The sequence below is a fragment of the Trachurus japonicus genome, chromosome 20, assembly GCF_045865225.1.
Source record: "Trachurus japonicus isolate A0001 chromosome 20, Traja_1.0".
Taxonomy (NCBI): Eukaryota; Metazoa; Chordata; class Actinopteri; order Carangiformes; family Carangidae; genus Trachurus; species Trachurus japonicus.
This window is the reverse complement of record NC_140926.1, coordinates 21,785,537-21,805,070: the sequence shown is the minus strand read 5'-3', so window position 1 is coordinate 21,805,070 and position 19,534 is coordinate 21,785,537. Positions and strand designations below refer to the sequence as shown.

Here is a 19,534-nt window from a genome sequence, read left to right as displayed (position 1 = left end):
TCTTTCAAGACAAAGGCCCCAAAAGATCATCGAATATCTGATTGACCACAGCGAGAAATGGAAACTTGTGCTGTCTTGAGTTTCCTCCAGGCGTTTCTAGTGAAGCCAGCACAGCAATACAACACAGGATAAGCCTCAGTTGTGGCATTTTGCAGATTAATATGAGTAGCTGAAGGGGATGCTTTGGAAATTGCTTTGACTAGAAATGTGTCAAGGCTGACAGTTTTTGTTTTTTTTTTCCTTCCAGTTTGATCCCCATTAAGCACTTCCCTCTGATCTAATTCAATAAATGCCAATGGGAGTTATAATAATCATATTCATTTCTGATCCTTTGGGATATGTGTCTTTGGAACCCATAAATACTTCTAGACATAACATCTTCAGAGGTTTATATGTCTTCAGAGGTTTAAGATTCCCAAGCTAATCAAGTACATACAGTAAAAGTTAGCTATGGAAAATGCACTGAATCCCACATACAGTACAATCAAATGAGTCTCTGTGAAAGTGCTAAGCCATCAAACCATCATGACATCTTTGAGTTTCAAATAAAGTCCCTTTACTGGTGCGATGAATCTACAATCCACATCATTTACATGTCTGGATCATAACAATAAAGCACGGCCTTCGTCCTATAGCCCTCTGCTTTGCTTTGAGTCTATACATTGCAGCATGTTTTTATCAATTTTTTTTTTGTTTTACAATTTTAAAAAGGGAAACAGCACTCAAAAGTTCAGATATTAAAATTCATGACAGCCAAATTATTTTCCCGAAGCTACAAACTAGAAACCATGACTGTCAATAAATACGAGTCCTATTTCATAATGAGCTTCATCTGTTCCAAATCAGTAAATATCCCCCCTCCCCATCACACCACAAACATAATCCCTGTAATAACAGATATGAATTTTGCACAAACATCTTCCTGACATCACAGATTAGCGTTTGGGGTGGGGGTGGGGGGGGGTTCTTATATTTCATCTCTTACTAAGAGTCATAGTAAATAGTCTTTACCGAGAGCTGTTCTACAAAGCCGCTGTAACACAAAACTTGTGCAGAAACTCAGTGGCGTCCCTCTGCATGTAAAACAGCAAAGGTCTAAAGTCTCACTCAATAAAAAGAGTGCTAGTGTGAAGAGGTGCTGTGGGAAGGAGAGTAATACCAGAAGCTCCCTTCCACTTATCTGAATGTAAAATCTTCCTCTCTCACCAACATCTGCTGTAGTCAGTACAACACCTTATACACCCAAACAAATACGGCCAACAGAAAGAAAAACTTTTAACAACACAGACATAATGCTACCCAGTTTTTCCTCAACTTGTAACATCATCTTTTTTTAAAGTAATGTCAGTGCAAAAAAAAAAAATCTTTTACAGAACTCGGTGACAGCTACAGTAAACAAGACAGCCCAACGTCAGCTGACCAGCAGCAGTAGGTTAACTGGTAAACCTGGTGTAACCCAGCCTCTTCATCACACTCCCACACACGTCCTCTATTAGTCTGACGTCCTTTCGGGGCATTTTTTGTCTCCAGGCGTTAATATTGGCTGGTGAAATGTCTCCTTCATACATGAGATTGTACAGGTTCGTGGACGTGGTGAAAATGAGCTGGTTGAGGGCTTGGGGTGACACCGGCACCCCCAGAAATGTGTGTATGCTTTCCGCCGTCTCCTGCGGAAAGTTGACCACATCCTCAAACCTCACTTGGAGGTAGGACTCCTCGGGGAGGCCCTCGCTGACCCTCAGCACTGCTGCGGTGTGAGCCAGCCACAGATGAGCCAGTATCAGGACCGGGTTGGTCTCCGAACGGGAAAGCAGCCTCTGGATTATTTTAAACTCGGGCGCCACACTTGGGCACCCATCCTTGACAGCATCCTCCTTGAATATCAAGGAAAGGTGCTGGGGGATGTTTTTAAGAGAATAAAGGCTGGGCTTGCTGTTATAAACCATTAAATAAATCCACGCTCGAGGGTCCCTCAACAAGTAGATTGTCCTCAAGGAGGGTCCCACCGCCTCCTGGAGGAAAGGCAGTTTGAGAGCCCAGCTTCCACTGCGCATGTTGAGGACGACCCTCGCATCAGGGTACTCCACGACGTGGCGTCTCATCTCCCTGATGTACTCGGCATCTCTGTCCAGACTGGCCCTCAGTTTGCCCTTCAGCTCAGATGCCGGCTCCCTCCTCCTGGATCTTTTCTTTCTGTCTCTGGAGGGGCCGACCCTCTGCGGTTGTTTGACCCTGCTGCCCTCCACCAGCTGAATATTCTGCAAGTGCAGCTTGGTGTTGTGGACCAGCGAATGCAGCCAGCCCTGAATAATCTTAAACCGTCCGTGCACGGCGTCTGACCTTGACCACTCGCAGGCGTCGACCAGAGAGTCAAACTCAAACTCAGTCTCGGGAATATCCACGTGCTCGGTGGGAACCCTTATGTAAACAAAGTCTGTGTTGTTGTAGAAAAGATGCTTGAGGATTTCCGATCCCGAACCTGGAAGGGTTGTTATGACGACAGTGGGGAGAGGGAGTCGGTGCTGCTCGTACAGTCTGATTTGTTTGTTTACTTCGCTTTTGGCACCCGCACCTTTCCATTTTACCCCACAGAGAAGCTGATCGCAGCTGTTAGACACAAACAGCAGCTCTGCTATCCACAGAATGAGTACAGAGAGCAGGGCGTAACGCATCAGCCTGCTGAAGCAGACATAAAACTTTCTCTGCATGGTCAGAAATCCGATGGCCACACAGAGAACGACCCCTGCTATCACATTGACGGTGAAGCCAAAGTCAAACAGCTGATTATCACTGCTGATTTGTTTGGGGATGAGTTGAGTCCCAAGGCCGTATCGAGTGATTTGATATCTATCCTCAACTTTACAGTGACCTCCAAATCCTAAATAATTCAACCTTGCCCCAATGTCTTTATAGTTTGTAGCTATGGACACTATTCTCTCTGTGTTATTTATGGTTAAAGACAGCCTCACCCCATTTTTGCTGTTATCCACAAACCTACAGTTAGACACTTTGACATACGGCCCGTGTAAGACATAAGCTACTCTGCTGACTGTGCCTGTCATTGGGAAAGTGACGTTGACATACTGAGTCCATCTCTTCTTAAACTCAGCGGCCTGCTCCGCCTCCTGTATCCTGGTATCGGGGCTGTGACCCTGTGTGTCGAACCAGAACATTTTATAATGAGCGTCCCAAACGTCCATCATTGCGCCGTTGTACTTGTCCATGAATCTGAAAGGGACGTATTTAAAGTCAATGTCGAGGTTGTGGAAAAAAGCGCTGAGCGACTTCACAGGTGAGTCACCCCACTTCTCCACATGGTCGAGCACCAGCAGCGTCTGAGAGTTGAGCAGAACCAAGGCCCTGAACACGCTCTTTAGTCTCATGGCGGGGGAGTAAGCCGACACGGCCTCCCCACTCACAAACATGGTGTCCCTGTGGGAGGAGGCCACGATCACCTCCCCTCGAGCATCGCCCACCCCCTCATCAGTCCAGCGCAGCCACTTGGCGCACTCCCCCAGCTGACCCTCCCATGGACTGTTACACTGACTGGTAGGAGAGGGGCTGAACACCAAAACATTATTTAGATAGCTGTACTTTGGGCCATAAAGTGCTTCAGATACAAACACCTGTCCATTAGGAGCAAAGGTGAAAGAGTTCTGGTCTGGGTGCTCGTGACCGGGGTTAAAGCTGTTCCAGCCGTCCACCCAGGAGTACGGCTTGTCATGGACTATATCATAGACTGCACGGCCACCCAGCCTGCCAGACTTAAACGAGACAAAAGTATTACCCTGTGCGTTGGGCAGCCCCGCTCCGTACGTAACCACACCCCAGTTTGAGAAAATATGCATCCTCGCCTTGCCAAAATTGTGGGGAGGCTGCGGTGTGAGGTGGGAGTTGTACCAGATGTATTCTGTGTGAAGTGTGGCCCAGCGCTGGGCAGATGACTGCCCCATGGGGCCATCCTTGGGTCGGTGCTTTCTAATCTGCTGAGCCAGCCAGTTCCCCGTGCCGTTCCTCATGACGAATGTGTCGAGGAAGACGAGCTGGCTCTCGGGCCCGTAGAACCAGTTGTAGTTGGAGTCGGCGATGCCAACTGTCCTCTGAAAGCCTGGCAACAGAGTGGCGTAATAAAACCAGTAGTGTCCCCGCAGCCAGTTGTTTTGCATGTTGTCGATGCCGAAGTGCCGCTGAGCCAAGAAGACGTACTGTGTGATGGACTTTGCTGTGTAGCTCCCGTAGGCTACTCCCTCATCCAGGGAGCCATCCACGATATGATTTAGGAGGAACATAGTTTTCTCCATGTAGTTCACTGCCACTTGTTTCCAGATCATTGACTCTGGGTCATCATGTGAGCCAACCACGATTGCACCAGTCAGGATGGCTAATATGTTAGTAGTCTGATGATTCTGGAGATACTGTTTCCCCCACCCTCTGTACTTAGAGAGCTCATACAGCTCTTCTGTCTCGGAGCGAATTTTCTTAAGGTAAACATCTCTCCTGTGCGCATCTAGCTGTGAGTAAATGAAGTCATAAGCAGTAGCAAAACCAGTGAGAGAGTGTGCCATGGGGACCTCGTCGTTCGGGGCGCTGGTCACCTTCCAGTCGGGGTACTCAGCCATCCTATCCATAAACTTGATAAGAAACTGCAGGGCTGCAGAGTCCTCTGGGCACAGCAGGCAGTAGAGAGCCAGGGGAGGCAGGTTGTTCCCATAAATCTCATTCCACTTGCTTGTAAACTCCTCATGTTTCACAGGGGGCATGTAAAAGGGGACATTAGACAACATGGTGAGCACAGCCGCCCGGATGACTTTAAAAATGTGACTGTGGGTGGTGGAGGACCTTTGCCTCAAGTGCAGCACATCCTCTTGCTTAAAATATAGGTTCGGATGGGAATCAGCAGACTGGACTTTCCATCGCTCAGCCGCTCCGTCTTGTGAGAGCTTGACCTGCAGCAAGTCATCTGTGAAAATGTCTTTGTCTGTGGCGTTGAAGACCCCCGAGAAAGCAGTCCCCACTGCGAACAGTGGCAGTAAAAACACAGAATACACAACCCAGTTAACTGCCATGTTGCCCGGCATCTGTGAATACATCTTATGGGATGTCAAAATGAAGCAGCTGATTGTTTTCTTCCTTTAAAATGTTCACACAGAGTCCCATAACTTGAGTTATGTTTTTCAAAATAAAAGTCCAGGTGGGATACATTTGTTAGGGGTGTAATAGTCCATAAAATTGATATTTCATAAGCCAGTATACTGCAATACCAAAGTCTCATGCATGATAGTGAAGAAAAGAGAAAATAAAAACTTTACTGCACTGTCCACATCCACTTGTAGCAGTTTGTAAAAAGCAATAAAGCATCAGATTATATAGAGAGAGATATCTGCTGGGAAAATGTTTCTGTTGTGTTTTTGAATTAAATCCAAGATTTTCAGAGGGGGGAAAAAATATTAGTCTTATTCCTGCATGTCTGCCTCCGTCCTCATAGTGATGCGTGTGCTCGTGAAGACTGGCATCTCCCTCCTCGCGTGCGCCAGTAACTCATATTGATCTCCTCCCCAAAACATTTCCTCTCGGACAAACATCAGTCAGCCCCAGTCTGTGTCCGGTCCAATCACAGCCACCCAGAGGCTCCGTGTGCAGCCCGAGCGAGCCGCAACATCCATGGACATGGAGCTCAGCAAACAACGCATCTCCGCAGACAACATCGCTCCGTCTCCCCGCTGCAGAGACTCCAAACTGCCCGCTGCTTAAAACTGCACATGCTGATCGAGAAACTGCTCCGTGTGCATTGTTAATTAAATCCAGTTATGTTTTTTTTTTCTTTTTCTTCTTCTTCCAGCTTTATGTTCTTCTCGCTCCACCTTTTATCTTCCGCGATCAGTCCACGGTGAAGTCCGAGCAGAGGAAAGTTGCCGTCACTCCTCAAGTATTCAAAGAATGACACATTTTCCCCATTGTCCGCAGGAAACAGTAAATCAGCCTGGAGAGTGGCGGATATTCCACGTGTGAATCTGCTCTGAATGTAGAGATTTGCCTGTATCCGTTGTCGTCTGACACACACACACATAAAACACTTACACATACACACACACACACACACACACACAGTCAGGCGGCGCGCGCGCACACTCATGCAGTGCAGCTGTGTACGTGTGTAATCTCCGGACGCGTCTCCGTTGTGTCCTCCCGACTGTTCAGCACAGGCTGTTTGATTGTTTTCCCGCACTGGATGGAAAATTTCCGTCGTACCAACTGTAGAGGGAGCCGTGACTTCAGAAGCCCAGCCTCATGGAGTGGGAAGGCTGAATTTTCATTTCACAAAACCCACTCTCTCTCTCACACACACTCTCTACCTCTCTCTCCCTCTCCCTCCCTCCCTCTCTCTGCACACTCTGGACTGATCTCAGCCCACCTTTGCTTCCTGATTTCCAACAGATATTCATAAAAGTGAATAGAAGGGAGGCAATTAGCCGAGGGAAGGAGGAACAGCAGTGTATTAATAACAATAAAAGCAACATGGTGAGGGACAATATCCGATTGACTTCACTTAAAAGTTCTCAACGTGAAGCTCTGCTGCCCTGCAAAGCCACAATTACCCTTACCCAGCTGGTAACACTAGAATGAATATGTATGTAGTTGCGGATCAAAGTATTAAATTATAAATTGGACAAGAAAGCTGAAGACGAAAAAGAAAAACAAAAGTATGAAGGGTTTCCATGTGATTGATTAGGTTTTATGAAATGAATGATCAATAATCAGCCCAAAAAGGGTTTAAATTAAAATTCAAAATGTGCATGTGTTAACTCCAGCATCCTAGAGAGCTAAAGTTTGTGTGGTCTTCAAACTTTTTTCTCATGAAGAGGTTAGACAAATGAGCCACGGAGAGGTGGATGAACTCTGGAGGTGCTGCTGCTTGACAGATTCTGCCACCGGGCTCTTCCTCTCTTCTCCAGTCTTTATAGTGATTACTTTCGCTCAGTCTTTCGTGCACCACTTGGCTTTTATTCCTGCGTTTGTACTGATACAATATATTACCCAAATGATAGGCATTCTGGGGATAGATCTCTTTAATATACTTCATATGAGATTAACCTTTTTTTTTATTTTGCCCTAAATGTCTCATTACACCTTCTTTTTTTTTCCATCCCCAGTCTCAGTTGCGCGTCTTTGTATCGCATTTCCTGAGGCACCACAAACGGCCTCCAATAACCTTAGAAGAATCTCCCCTTTGAGAGATGCCTGACATTTGCCTGTCCTCGCACGCCGCGCCACACGCTCTGATCACCTCGTTCTGTGTTTATTAGGTTTTCTGTGCAGCATCTTCCTTTAATGACGGCTCCCTCTCTCTTTCTCTCTACACTCAATTCACGTGTGTTCTGCAGCATGCTATCCCACAGGGACCACTGTTGCATGATGCTTTTTAGTTGTTTTTTTTGTTTAGTTTTTTTTTTTCCCTTTTTCTTCCCCCACAGTTCAACAGCACGCACTACAGACGCACAGTTGGTCTCGTCAAGAGGAAACAGGCATAGTAATCTCTCCTAGGACAAAACACTCTTCCACTCAGAGGGAGGAAACAGTCAAACAGACTCGTAAAAATGAAGACTTCACATCAGGAAGTTAGGAGAGGCTTTCAAACTCTGTAAACAAACAACAGATTTTTTTAAAGAAAAAAAAATACTGATTGGACTCCCCAAATGATTTTGGTTTTTGAGCATCTGTTCTTTAACTGCAGCAACTGCCCACTCTTTTGCAGGCAGACAAATCCCCAATTAAATGCTGCTTTTTTATCATTATATTCAATTGTAATGAAGTGATTTTAATCTTTAATTATGTCAGGATGACTGTGCTCTACATGTCGTCTGTTGGCCGCAGTTCACAGATCCCATGCAGACCTTCGTGCAGCCGTGTCTGCTGGTGTCTCTGCAGTCAGCAAGAAACTCAGTGGAAATCTTAACACCAAGTGCTGACAAACATGGTCCTGAGCTGAAGCCAGTGCACTTATGTAAAGAGTTGCAGTTCCACCGAAGGCCACTAGGGGATGAGCCAAAAAAAGAAAAAGAAAAAAGATGAGGCTTACCTCTTGCTAATTTGGAAGTTGTAAATCCAAATCCAAGTGTCATAACATCCTCAAACAGCCTTAGGTGACCTGAAAACATAACTTTCATGCTCTATTAGAGCGCATGGGCTACATCCATTAAAACAAATAAGTGTGGTTGTATCGTCTCAGAACCTAATTAAGGCTTTTATATCAAAGATAAAACAGTGGGGGTGTATTTTTCTAAAGGACCCTGAGAGCTCATTGCACTGCAGACACACAAAGTAAAAGCAAAATGATGAAAGCATCAATTTAATGATACGTGCATTTAGGGAAGAGAATGATGCCAAGTCTGTGAACACACACACAGAGGGAAAAAATGCAGAAAATGGTGCAAGTAGCACAGAGCAGAGTGGGAATGAGGCAGAAAACGTCATCAGTTTTAACTCAGGTGCGTTCACTGCTGTTTAGCATCCTTGTTTTTTCGCAGCACATTTCTCGTCTGTTCCTGGTTGTTTAACACTTTGAAGCTTCTGGGGTTTTTTTTCTAAATGCTGCTCATGTGCTGTCAAATTGGTGAAAATTGTTTCTTTATTTGTTTGTGTTTTTGTGCATCTGCTTGTGTTTTCTCATGTTAAAGTGCCTTCAGCTTCCTCTACAAGCCGAGCAGCTCCTCTCTCCTCAACGCTTGACATGCATTTGTACTTCTGCGAGTGTATTAAATTTGCATATTTGCTTGAGAAATCCCACCCTCCACTTCCCGGAAGAATCTTATTTGGCAGTGTCAGTTTACCCCGTCTTATCATAAAATGATTGCCCTCCCCCAAAGGTGGAGATGGATGAACTCAGGGTCATGCTCTCGCTCTCTTTCCTCCAATCTCCTGCATTGTATGAAATGCTGTTACTACACAAAGACCTGCAGGAAAGCTGTGCTGCAGTTGGACTTCCAGCAGCACAAAGAGGAACCAAGAAAAACCTCTTTCACTGTCTTTGACGTCAGCTGCTCCAATGCTCAGTTATCATGTTACATAAAGTGAGTAACCAGGCGTCTGACGTGGATTTATGTTTGTCATTGATATACTGTGAGTGCTACTTCAGCTTGGCTGCAGAACTTCTCGGCCAAACTCTGTGATTTAGACTTTGTTGTTGTCTCTTAGAGAAATAAAAAAGCCACAGGGAAAAAAACAACACTCAAGATGTAAACTGGATTTTAAATTTAGAGGCTAGTAGTATTTCATGTTGTGCGCAATTATTTCTGACATAACTATTTGCAGTCTATCTTTATTAAAACTGAGTCCAACTTTTTTTCTCTCTCTCTCTCTCTCTTCCAGTTCAGTGTGCACCCCTCTGCTGTGTGCACTACCCAGACTTTCACTTCCATTAATTGTCCATCTGTTCAACCTCCACGTTTCTCAGCAGAGTACTTTTGACTAATTTGATCTCCATTTAGTCGCCTCCACTTGCAATTTTCCCGCGCCTTCACTTGGTTCACTGGCTGGCGCCTTCCAAACGAGCTCTGAGTGAGAGGACGGGGGGTTTGTCTTCTTGTCTTCTTGCACACATACCGCCACCACCCTTTGAAGGTTTGCACCCCAAAAAAAACTACTAACGGGATAAAACTTCTAATCGTCGCACGTCGGCTCCTCAAGCTCCTCGGCCGCTCTCGGAAAAACGAGCGAGCATCCTAATTAGAGGAAGCTGCGGCTCGGTGAATGGATTGAATGATGTCAACCACAGTAAACTAACACTCTAATCACATCTCGACCGCAGCTGCTCGGTGCTGCCGGTTGAGCAGGAGGTCCTCCAAGTTGTTGCTGTGCCGCCGGTTGCCATGGCGACACCTGAAGCACATCTGATCAGACAAGATAAATGCTAGATTTTTTTTTTTTTTTTCCCCCGTCCAAGAACGTGTCTGTAACGTCGATCCTGAATGCACCGTCGTTGATTGACAGGTGGCAACCGGTGTCCCCGTGTCTGGCTGTGGCTCTCCTGCTGTTTATTCCCACTGTTTGAAGCTTTTGCAAATCCTGGCTTTTGCTTGCTGAAGCTTCCAGCCATACATATTGAAAGGAGAGGTGTGCGCTGACAGCCAGTGCCCTTATTAAAAATATGCCATGCTGGGAGCAAAGGGAGGTACGAACCGAGCCCTTGAAAGACTCCCCTCTTTCCCTCTCTGCAGAGAATTTCAATTTCCCCCATGAGTCTCAGGTTGCTCAGCACGCCTGTGTCCTGCATCCAGCTCTCTGGGTAGAGGCAAGAGTCAAAATTGGCTCCAACTGTTTGGGGTTTCAAAGATGCTTTGGTGCCTTTCCATGAGGCCGTCTGTCAATCACAGTGGTCCCCCTCAAAACAAACCGTGTAGCTACAGTATTCTCAGGGTGCATTCCAAAATCAAAAAAAATAAAAAGCAATCTACTCATCCAGAGAGCAGGAAATAGTTTAACTGGCACTGGAATTGAAAACACTCAATACAGAAGTGTCTTCCATAAGAATAATAATAACAATGACAGAGATTATTTCTCTTGTGAGTTTTATTAAAGGGACAACGAGGAGTTTTGGAAAAGCGAAGCGTTTCACACTACATTTATGAGCCTCCGCATCGTGAAATTCTTTGACCGGCGCAAGACAGACTCATGTTTTCATTCATCAAGAATTAAAGTCAGAGGTTGGAAGACGATCACATACCGTCGTAGTTCCGACCATAAACGGTGATTTGGCGGCGTTATTCTCATGACTCGCCGGGCAGCGTCCGCGAAACCGAAAGTAAGGAAACGCTGGTCGGCTCGCCCAGCATTTCCACCACCACTATAATAATAAAATAACAATAGAGACAAAACCATATATTTATCTAAAATGGGCCCATTAACAAGTGTGGGTAACGTAGATTCATCCACATTAATATGAGACTTTTTTATTGTCGCAGAATTTTTCGTTCTGCTGCTGGAGAAACTCCTCGTTGTCCCTTTAAACCATGTATAATTTTCACTTTGATGACTAGGGGGTGGTGGGGGGTTGACACTGTTCCAGCGGCAGTTTCCAGCTCCTGAAGTGCCTCATTGATGGTGTTTACGTTGGTGATCACACCTGAAGGTTATCACTTGCTTCCCGTGGCTGTGAGTGTGTAGCCTGCAGCCTCAGAACATAATAACCTCCAGTATGAAAATCAGCAAGAAACACGCTGAAGCCCGACTGTTAACTCTTTGACTGCCAGCCATTCTCACAGCAGCTTCCTCCAGCTTGCCAGGCATTTTCCAGCTTTTTGACTGATTTCCGTAGACCCACCATAATATTATGTACTGTTACTACATACACATTCAACCCATCAAAGGAAAGAAGAGGGTCTCTAGTTTCCAGCAAAAAAACCTGTTTGTTTCTATCTTGTTCCAGTCTTGTGAAATTGACGGTTGAATATAGGTTAGTTTAGCCCAAAATGCCATTTTGGCACCAAAATCTTGAAAAAAAGAGGTTTTTGTGTCGGCTGTCATTTTCAGGTGAACCAGTACAATTGGCTCCTTTATATTTTGCTTTAGTGACACCTCAACATCTGTACAGTTGTTCTCTTGTAAACAACAACTAAATCAACACTGACAAATGACTTTTGATGACAAAAGACAAAATATTTAGCTACTGACACACACTACTGCAGCCTTTTTTCTTTCTTTTCTTTGAGTTACAACTTTTTCTTTCCTTTTTTTTAGTGTGTGTGCGTACGTGACGTGTGCGTGTGCATACGTGTGTGTGTGTGTGTGTGTGTGTGCGTGCGTGTGTGTGTGCGCGCGCGCGCGCGCGGATCAGTTCGACAGGTTTTTGTAGCCGAAACACGGCGCTTTAGATCAGATCCAGCTTCCTCTGGTCAGCAGGCAGCGGTCTCACTCACTCTCTCTGTCTCACACACATCTACACACACACAGCCGACAGCTCTGGCTGACGCCCCCTGAACTCACAGCCACAGACATGTGCGCTCACAACAGAGTACAGACACTCCCACCACGTTTACCTCTCGTCACGTTCGCCGGCGCCGTCCGTTCCTCACCCACACTACTGTAGATCGCGGGGTTTTCAAGCTGCTATCCGAGTGATTTCTCGCAAAATCTGGCGACTTTCCAAACGCTCTTGACGACTAACGACGAGCGATCGACGGGGTTGTTGTTACTAACGTTTGTGCTTTGTATCACGGAGCTGCACAGAGCTTCAACGAGCTGCCGAGCCGCCATGAGCCCCGCCGCCGCCCCCTAAGCTCTCACCGGCGGCCAGAGTGTCACGGAGCGGCGCCGCTGCAGTCAGACACCCGCACCGCTCCGTGAGGGGGGGGGAATACGCTATATTTTTTACATCTCTCAATCCAAATGTGTTTTTCTGCACTTTATTTTGATGATACAAGTCTGATCTTCACAGAGGAGTAGGGCAAGACATTCAGCATGGCGTTGCCATTAAAAAAACGCTAAGACGAGTTATCTCGTCTTTGGCAGACTACGCTTGGATTCGCTAAGACGAGATAACTCGTCTTTGGCAGTGAAAGAGTTAAAGGCAGCACTCGCAGTCAGAAGCCAGCTCAAGGTTAGGCTTTCTTCATCCGTTTGTAAGTTTGAAAAAAAAAAACTACAGGTTATTTGTGCTAAAAGAGTATTACTGCGTTATTCCTCCTTGTTTACACATGGCGAGTTGGTTTCATGCTCGTGGCTGGTTGTTAATGAGTGCACTGTGTTACCTTGCAGCGGTGTTTGCATCTGTCTGATGTCCTCCGTACCTGCTGCTTAATGTGGGCTGACATCTGTTGTCGTTTCCCTTTGCCGCTGTCGTTTCATCAGCTCATCTTTCACCCCCGCCTCTGTCATTTTGTTTGCAGATGTCTCCGCTTTGTTTGAGTTTGCAGATTTTTTTTTTCTCTCTGTCTTTGCGGGGCGAGCACATCACCTGTGACATTTTACCCGGGCTTCCGTCGGGGGGCGATAACAAGTGATGACACCGACCGGTGGATGAGACATCAGACGGATGCAAATGCAGAAGTACCAATGTGTGCTTTAAAAATCCAATGTGAGTACGCAGCAACATCATTCTGACAGATTTATCTGCTTGCTACATTAATCATGTAGTATTTGCCAGTTACTTTGAAAGCATCCTGACTGAGATGTGTGGGTGACCTTGTAGTGCATTAAAATGGAAGATAATTCAATGGGAATGAAAAAAAAGTTAAATAAATGTACAATAGTTGTGCTCAGATACATTTTCTGATAACTTCAGTCCAAAAATATGATTTAAAGAGGAACTAGGCTGCATTTGTACCTTAATTAAAGCTTTGGAGTAATTATGATGGTTAAATAAATGACTTGTAACTTGTTCCAGGGAGAATGGAGGCTCTCTGCCTTCCACGTAGCGCTTAAACCGAAAATCAACCTTGCAAGATCAAAGCCTCCGACCCGGTGTTCGAGCTCTTGTCTCGGTGGCAACCCAACACAAACTTGGCCCATAACCCATAATCTCTTGTTTATGACAGACTACACAATTGTACACATCATAACGTTGTATATGATATATAAAGTTATCCACTGCTCCATGGATTGCTTCCTCGCCAGCTTTGTTGAAAACAAGTGGACATGGCCGGGAGGAGGGTTAGCATACTGGACTTACATAGCTCCACTTTAAAATGAAATGGATAAAACCAGTTAATGGGCTCTATGCACAGCTCCACTACTTCCTGAACTTAAGGCAGCTCCTTTATTTCCTGTCTTACATTATTGGACAAAGTGATTAATCCAGGTGTGTCTGAGTAGTCACAATGGTCAGACACACCTGGATTAATCAGTTTGTCCAATAATGTAAAACAGGAAATAAAGGAGCTGCCTTAAGTTCAGGAAGTAGTGGAGCTGTGCATAGAGCCCATTACAACTTGGACATAGGATGGGGGCGGGTACAGCTGTCCTCAGGCCAAATGATTGTGCTTCTAAAAATATTGCACTTTCTTATTATTACGGGTAAACAAGTGGAAGATTTCTTGAAACTAGATCATTTTTCTAAAGCAAAACAAGTTTGACAAGATTATTTTCTTTTTTGACTTTCTGAAAACTCCTTTTGCAGTGTTAACAGGTCTCCAGTCAATCACAGGGCCGACACATAGAGACAAACAACCACTGATGCTCACATTCACACCTACGGGCTATTTAGAGTCATCAGTTAACCCAACCTCTACTTTTATTTGACTGTAGGAGGGAGGTGAATACACAAGCTCCACACACACAAAGGCTCCAGCCAGCGAAAAACCAAAACCCTCTGACTGTGAGACAAAAACACTAAAAACCGCTGGACCACTGCTCTGCCTCGTAGCAGCCCCGCTCTCGCTCAATGTCAATTGAGACTGGCTCCGGTCCATTCCAACCGTAAAAGGATCAGCTAATGAATGAATCATCTCATGGTCATAGCCTCTGTCTATGGTGGCACAGAGGGACAAAAAACAACAACATTGGAACATGAAATAGGACAAAACATTATATTTTAAAGGGCATTTTGAGTTGGAGATATGCTGACAGTTTATGTTTATTGCTGTCAGTGCCAGTCAACAAACCCATGGACGTATAAAAGACAAACCAAACGATGGTCGAGGTTTGAAAGATGATATCCTTGGGTTGTTTTTGTGTGTTTTTGTTGTATTGTACCCTACAGTATCTCTCTCTATTGTGTACTTTGGCTGTTAGCTTGTTGTTGAGACCCAGCTCAGCACACTGCCCTTGCAGACTTAATAAATCTGGGGTGAAGCGAGATGAATTAATAACAGCACTGTACTCACCGTTCTAAAGCGCTGACATCTTTGAAGGCGGTGACATCGCTCTGAAGGAGCCTGACAAGACAAGAAACGAGCAGTCAGACAGGAGGAAAACATTATTACACACACACCATAAAAGTTTACAGACTGATACTCTTGTTCAACTCTAACTTATTGTACTTTCCACCGTTGTGCCTGTGCAGTGGGTCTGCCTCGGCGGCGTGTTGTGTTGCGTGGGAGGTACGGACCGCAATCCCAGCGCTGAATTTGAGTCAGTTTATTGTCAAACACCAGCAGCAGCAAATGTGAGGAAACAAAACATTCACAGGTTTGCTCTTGCATAAATGCTTTCTACACCTGTGTATCACAAGGAACAAAGTCACTAAATACACCACACCAGCAGACACGGCCTCAACAGAGAACTCTAGCTTTGCACATACACACTGAGAGACACACACACTCCTCTGTCTCTCTCTGCACAAACTTATTTCCCTAATTAACAGAGACTCATGCGTATAAAACAAAAAGAAGTGCAGATGTAAAATGTGACATGTCAATGTAACTTCACACTTGTTTAAAGCAGATTAAAGTCACATGAAAAAAAAAAGTAAAAATGAGCAAATGAAGTGTTCTCCTTCCCAAGGGGGGAAAGCAAGGGTACTTAAAGGGATAGTTCAACATTTTGGAAAATTGGCCCATTGCCATAATCCCTATAGTCATAGGTCAGTTACCTTTAATTGTCGGTGTAAGCTATTTTTAGAACGGCGGAGCAGAGCCGCGAGCTGCTCAGAGCTACGCTACGGAGGCTCATGGAATTTCTTGGTTTCCCTCATCAAACTCATCAAATACACAATCTAACAACTCCAAAACGCTCTGGTGGACAAGTTGTGACCTGCACATTCACCACGCTATGAGATAATAACAGAACGTTACGAGATAGAGTTGTTTTAGAGGGAAATTCATGCAAAACCGCTGATGCGTGTTGCCTTCAGGGACAGTTTTTCAGCAAGCAGTCTCTACATTTGCCTCTAAAACAACTCTATCTCGTAACATTCCGTTATCTCACATCCCAGTGCCATGTGAACACAGTTGTGCAATTACAGTGTCTTGACATCCAACTTGTTTACAATACTGGTTCGCAACAACAGAGCCAGGCCCCCCTGTGGGGATCAACATGAGTTTAAGAGGCCAACAGCTGATTAATGAGACATTATGACAAACCATAAAATAAATAAATAACAGAAAAAAACTTTTAGAAAAAAAGCATTCTCCTTTTTTTCTGCAAACATTTTCCTCTTAAATACTGATCCTATCCCTTAGGGTTCTAATTATTTTTGAATTAAATAATAATCATTCATAGGGTGGACTAGCAGTAATTTAAGGGAACAGCGTCCAAAACGCATGGAGACCACAGCTTTGACATCCTGTTTCTTTCTCCACCAGATCATTTTTACAGCCGTGTTGTCGTCTTCCCTGATCTGAGCAGTGACTTTGGTAAACACTATGTTATTCTAACTCGTAGAAAGAGAAGACGCTGTGTTTTGACAAAGAATCAGTTTGACAATGAAGAGAGAAAATTAATGTGTCTGACGTGCGAGTGTGGCATCGACGATTCAACTGATCCAAGTTCTGCTCCGCTGTGCCCATGAAAAATTTACGAACACGGGCGGTGTTGATACAGTACCTGTTCAACTCCTCCGAGGTGTACAATGCGAGTTCAGAAACTTGCCATGAATATTTCAGGATGCTAATTTCAGCATCCCAAAGGACAATTTGAATTTTAAAATGGTGCACTTTTATGAGGGATGACAGGAAAAGGAGATGAGGATTGTGAAATCTATTTAAAGCGCCATGAACCCTACGCGCAGCCAATGGGCGCTCACAATGCAGCGGCTCCGCATGCTCAAATCAATTTTTTTTTTTCCGCATTTGCTGATTGAGCTACACAGATATTGGTTTGTGCTACACAAAACATTGACTCAGAATGGAAGGGAATAAACAGCCCCTTCAAAACTAATTCCAATCCCAAAGAGTGACGTGATGATCTCTGAGGGTGCCAAATTAAACATCCTGCTGTGACTGATACATCGTTTACTGTCAGTGTTGTGGTTTAGCTCTTTGCGAGGTGAGATTACAACTCCTGCCATGCTAGGTTTTTTTTTCTTTTTTCACCCCACTCCTTTTCTGCTACTTTCAGAGAGTCTGGGGTTTTAATCTGACACCGTCAACTCAGGAGTCATCTTTTCACAGCAAACACATCAAAGAGTCTGGGAGAGAATCAGTGGTGCACATTATTTAAATGGGCAAACTTGCTTCTTATAGTTTGGGTTCAACATCTCGTCAGCGTCTGTGGCTGACATGTCGCCGCGTAGCAGGGGGAATAGGAGATGAATTTCCAGTGTCACTCACAGCGGCATCCAGTGGGAAACTGCAGTGTCTTTGAAAAGGGACTAAAAGATGAGACGCAGTGCAGAGAGATAACTGTGCCTACTTCACATCATGCGCCGTTCTGGCAGGAGAGCACAGACCTCTTCCACAAACCTGTGCCGCCGGCCCCGCTCCCCCTGCTCCGTCTGTGATGCACACGGACTGGTGTATGGGAGCTTTACATAAATTCATGAGACTATTTGGCCCTAATTAAAATCCATAAACAAGTGAAGTGCAAGTTCATCTGCAGTTCACAGCAAAATGTCTCATTGATTTCCTATGTTCTTGTTGCAGGGAAGGAATTGTGAATGGTGGCTTTTCAGGGCAAATTCATCGCTTTATAAATAATTTTCCCCTCCAGAACAACATTCAGCAAATGGATCATTTTACATCTTGTTTTTCACTGCTGTTGTCTGGAAGATAATATCGGCTCACACCGCATCCAACGACACCTCAGCTCTGCCAGCAGCATTTATTTATAAGTGATAATTGGTTAGTTTGTTGGTTGGTTGGTCCAACACTTCTCAACAGTTACAGGATAGACTGTTCTGATATTCATGGTCCCCAGAAGATGTAACTCAATGACACTGGTGATCCCCTTACTTTGCCTCTAGCACCAACATGAGGTTGAGATGTGTCATTTAGGGTGAAATATCTCAACAACCATTGGATAGATTGCCATAAAATCTGATTTGGACGTTGACATCCCTCTCAGGATGAACCATCCAGGCCGAGGGATGGCCAGGTATGGTCCCGATGTATTTATTTTTCTTCGCTGCTAAGTGGATATTTTTCTCCTGGCTTGATGGCTTCCAGTTGCCATCTTGGTGGAAGTAACAAATATTCAGAATCAGAGCTGTGCTCAGTCCCTGATTCTGACGGCTCAAACGCGTAGCTACACAAGTCCGATACGAGAGTTGCCAGCATCCATTATTGACGTCATTGGGTGGTATTTGACTGACAGTTTAAATTTGATGAAGCACCGCAAGTGACTTCAGTGCCTGCAGCAGACACACCCCCAGATTCCAGAGCTGAGGGAACTGCTTGATTCTTCTTGGTTTTAAAACTTGATTTTTCATACTAAATGAACATTCTCGATTCTCTTGGCAGGATGGTTAATAAGACATCTGTCTGTTATGTGACTGACTCGACTGAACACAAATGTAGTTTCATTTTACATGGACTTTAAACATGTGAGTCATTCTTTAAGCCAACTAACCAAAAGTTTCAAGGTTACAGACTCTCAAAAATGAGATGTAGTTTCCTTTCTTTACATTATAGTAAACTGGCTACCATTGTGATATGACTGTTAATAAGGCAAAATAAGAGTTTTGCCACTGTCCTTGGAAGGGGAAGACTAAGACTGATACTGTTTTCACTTTTTTTTTTCAATAGATGAAAAATGTATGACGATGATTCAAATAATTCTCAGTTATCAATCTTACCGACACTTGTAGCTTTGTGTTTATTAGCAGATGTTGTCATGCCAATGCTAAACTCAGATGATGTAGTTACTATACATTTTACCCTCTGAACACAGCGTTAGCATTGCCATTGTGAGCACGATCTCAGAGCCAGTCTGTGTCTATGGGGCTGCAAGGATTTCTGTATTCTCTTTGGGTCGACTCATGCCTGAACAGAACTAGCTTGTATTGTATGACGTGTTCTATAATGTTGGAAATAAAAAGTATTTTCTGCAAAAATGGCCATGCTCAAAGATGGAGTCAGTCAGATATGCAGATAATAGTTGTTGTTTTCCAGAAGACTTGCACTCAGTGGTGGAAAAAAAAACTTGTAACAAATAGTTTTGTAATAAATTTAAAATTTCATTTCTTGGCTCCTTTCTCACCTCACAGGGTGTTTGTGAATCTATACAGCCACCCAACAACCAGCTCTGACGGAGAAAACTTTATACTGTATCAACAATTCTGACTCTATAAAAAGAATATATATATTTATGTATCGGAAATACATAAAAGCCATTGACCTGCTTTTCATTTCCATCTGTCTCCCAAGGTTTTCAGTATGTCCTTTGTCAGGCTGCCATCATTTCCTGCCTGGCAAGCTCAGAGCGCTGCTCGGAGGCCTGGCCTGAAGAAGCAGCTCTGCAGGCCACGGAGACTTCTGACTTCAAAGTGAGTCAGTATTAGGAGTGACCAGTAGCTGACTGTTCCCCTGCATAATTCCTCGGCAAGGCTGAGCCCTCATGTTCCCTGCTTTGTTTAGGTTGCAAGCTTGACCCACGGGCAGCGCGATGCTGTGTGGAATCATCTCTTTGTACTAGTTTTTCTTTCTTTTTCAAAAATGCACTATGT

At 44.6% G+C, this 19,534-nt stretch overlaps 1 protein-coding gene across 1 annotated transcript; it reads right to left on the bottom strand.

Annotated features, from left to right (window-relative positions):
* Positions 1–223: 223 nt before the first annotated feature.
* dselb (dermatan sulfate epimerase like b) lies at positions 224–6,300 on the bottom strand. The gene has a single exon (XM_085762826.1). The coding sequence runs from the start codon at positions 5,088–5,090 to the stop codon at positions 1,434–1,436; it is 3,657 nt and encodes a 1,218-aa protein (XP_085618952.1). The 5' UTR covers positions 5,091–6,300; the 3' UTR covers positions 224–1,433.
* Between the last annotated feature and the right edge of the window lie 13,234 nt (positions 6,301–19,534).

What these genes read in the sequence shown, in the direction of transcription:
- dselb (XM_085762826.1), bottom strand. Translation starts at nt 5,090, where the DNA reads ATGTATTCACAGATGCCGGGCAACATGGCAGTTAACTGGGTTGTGTAT.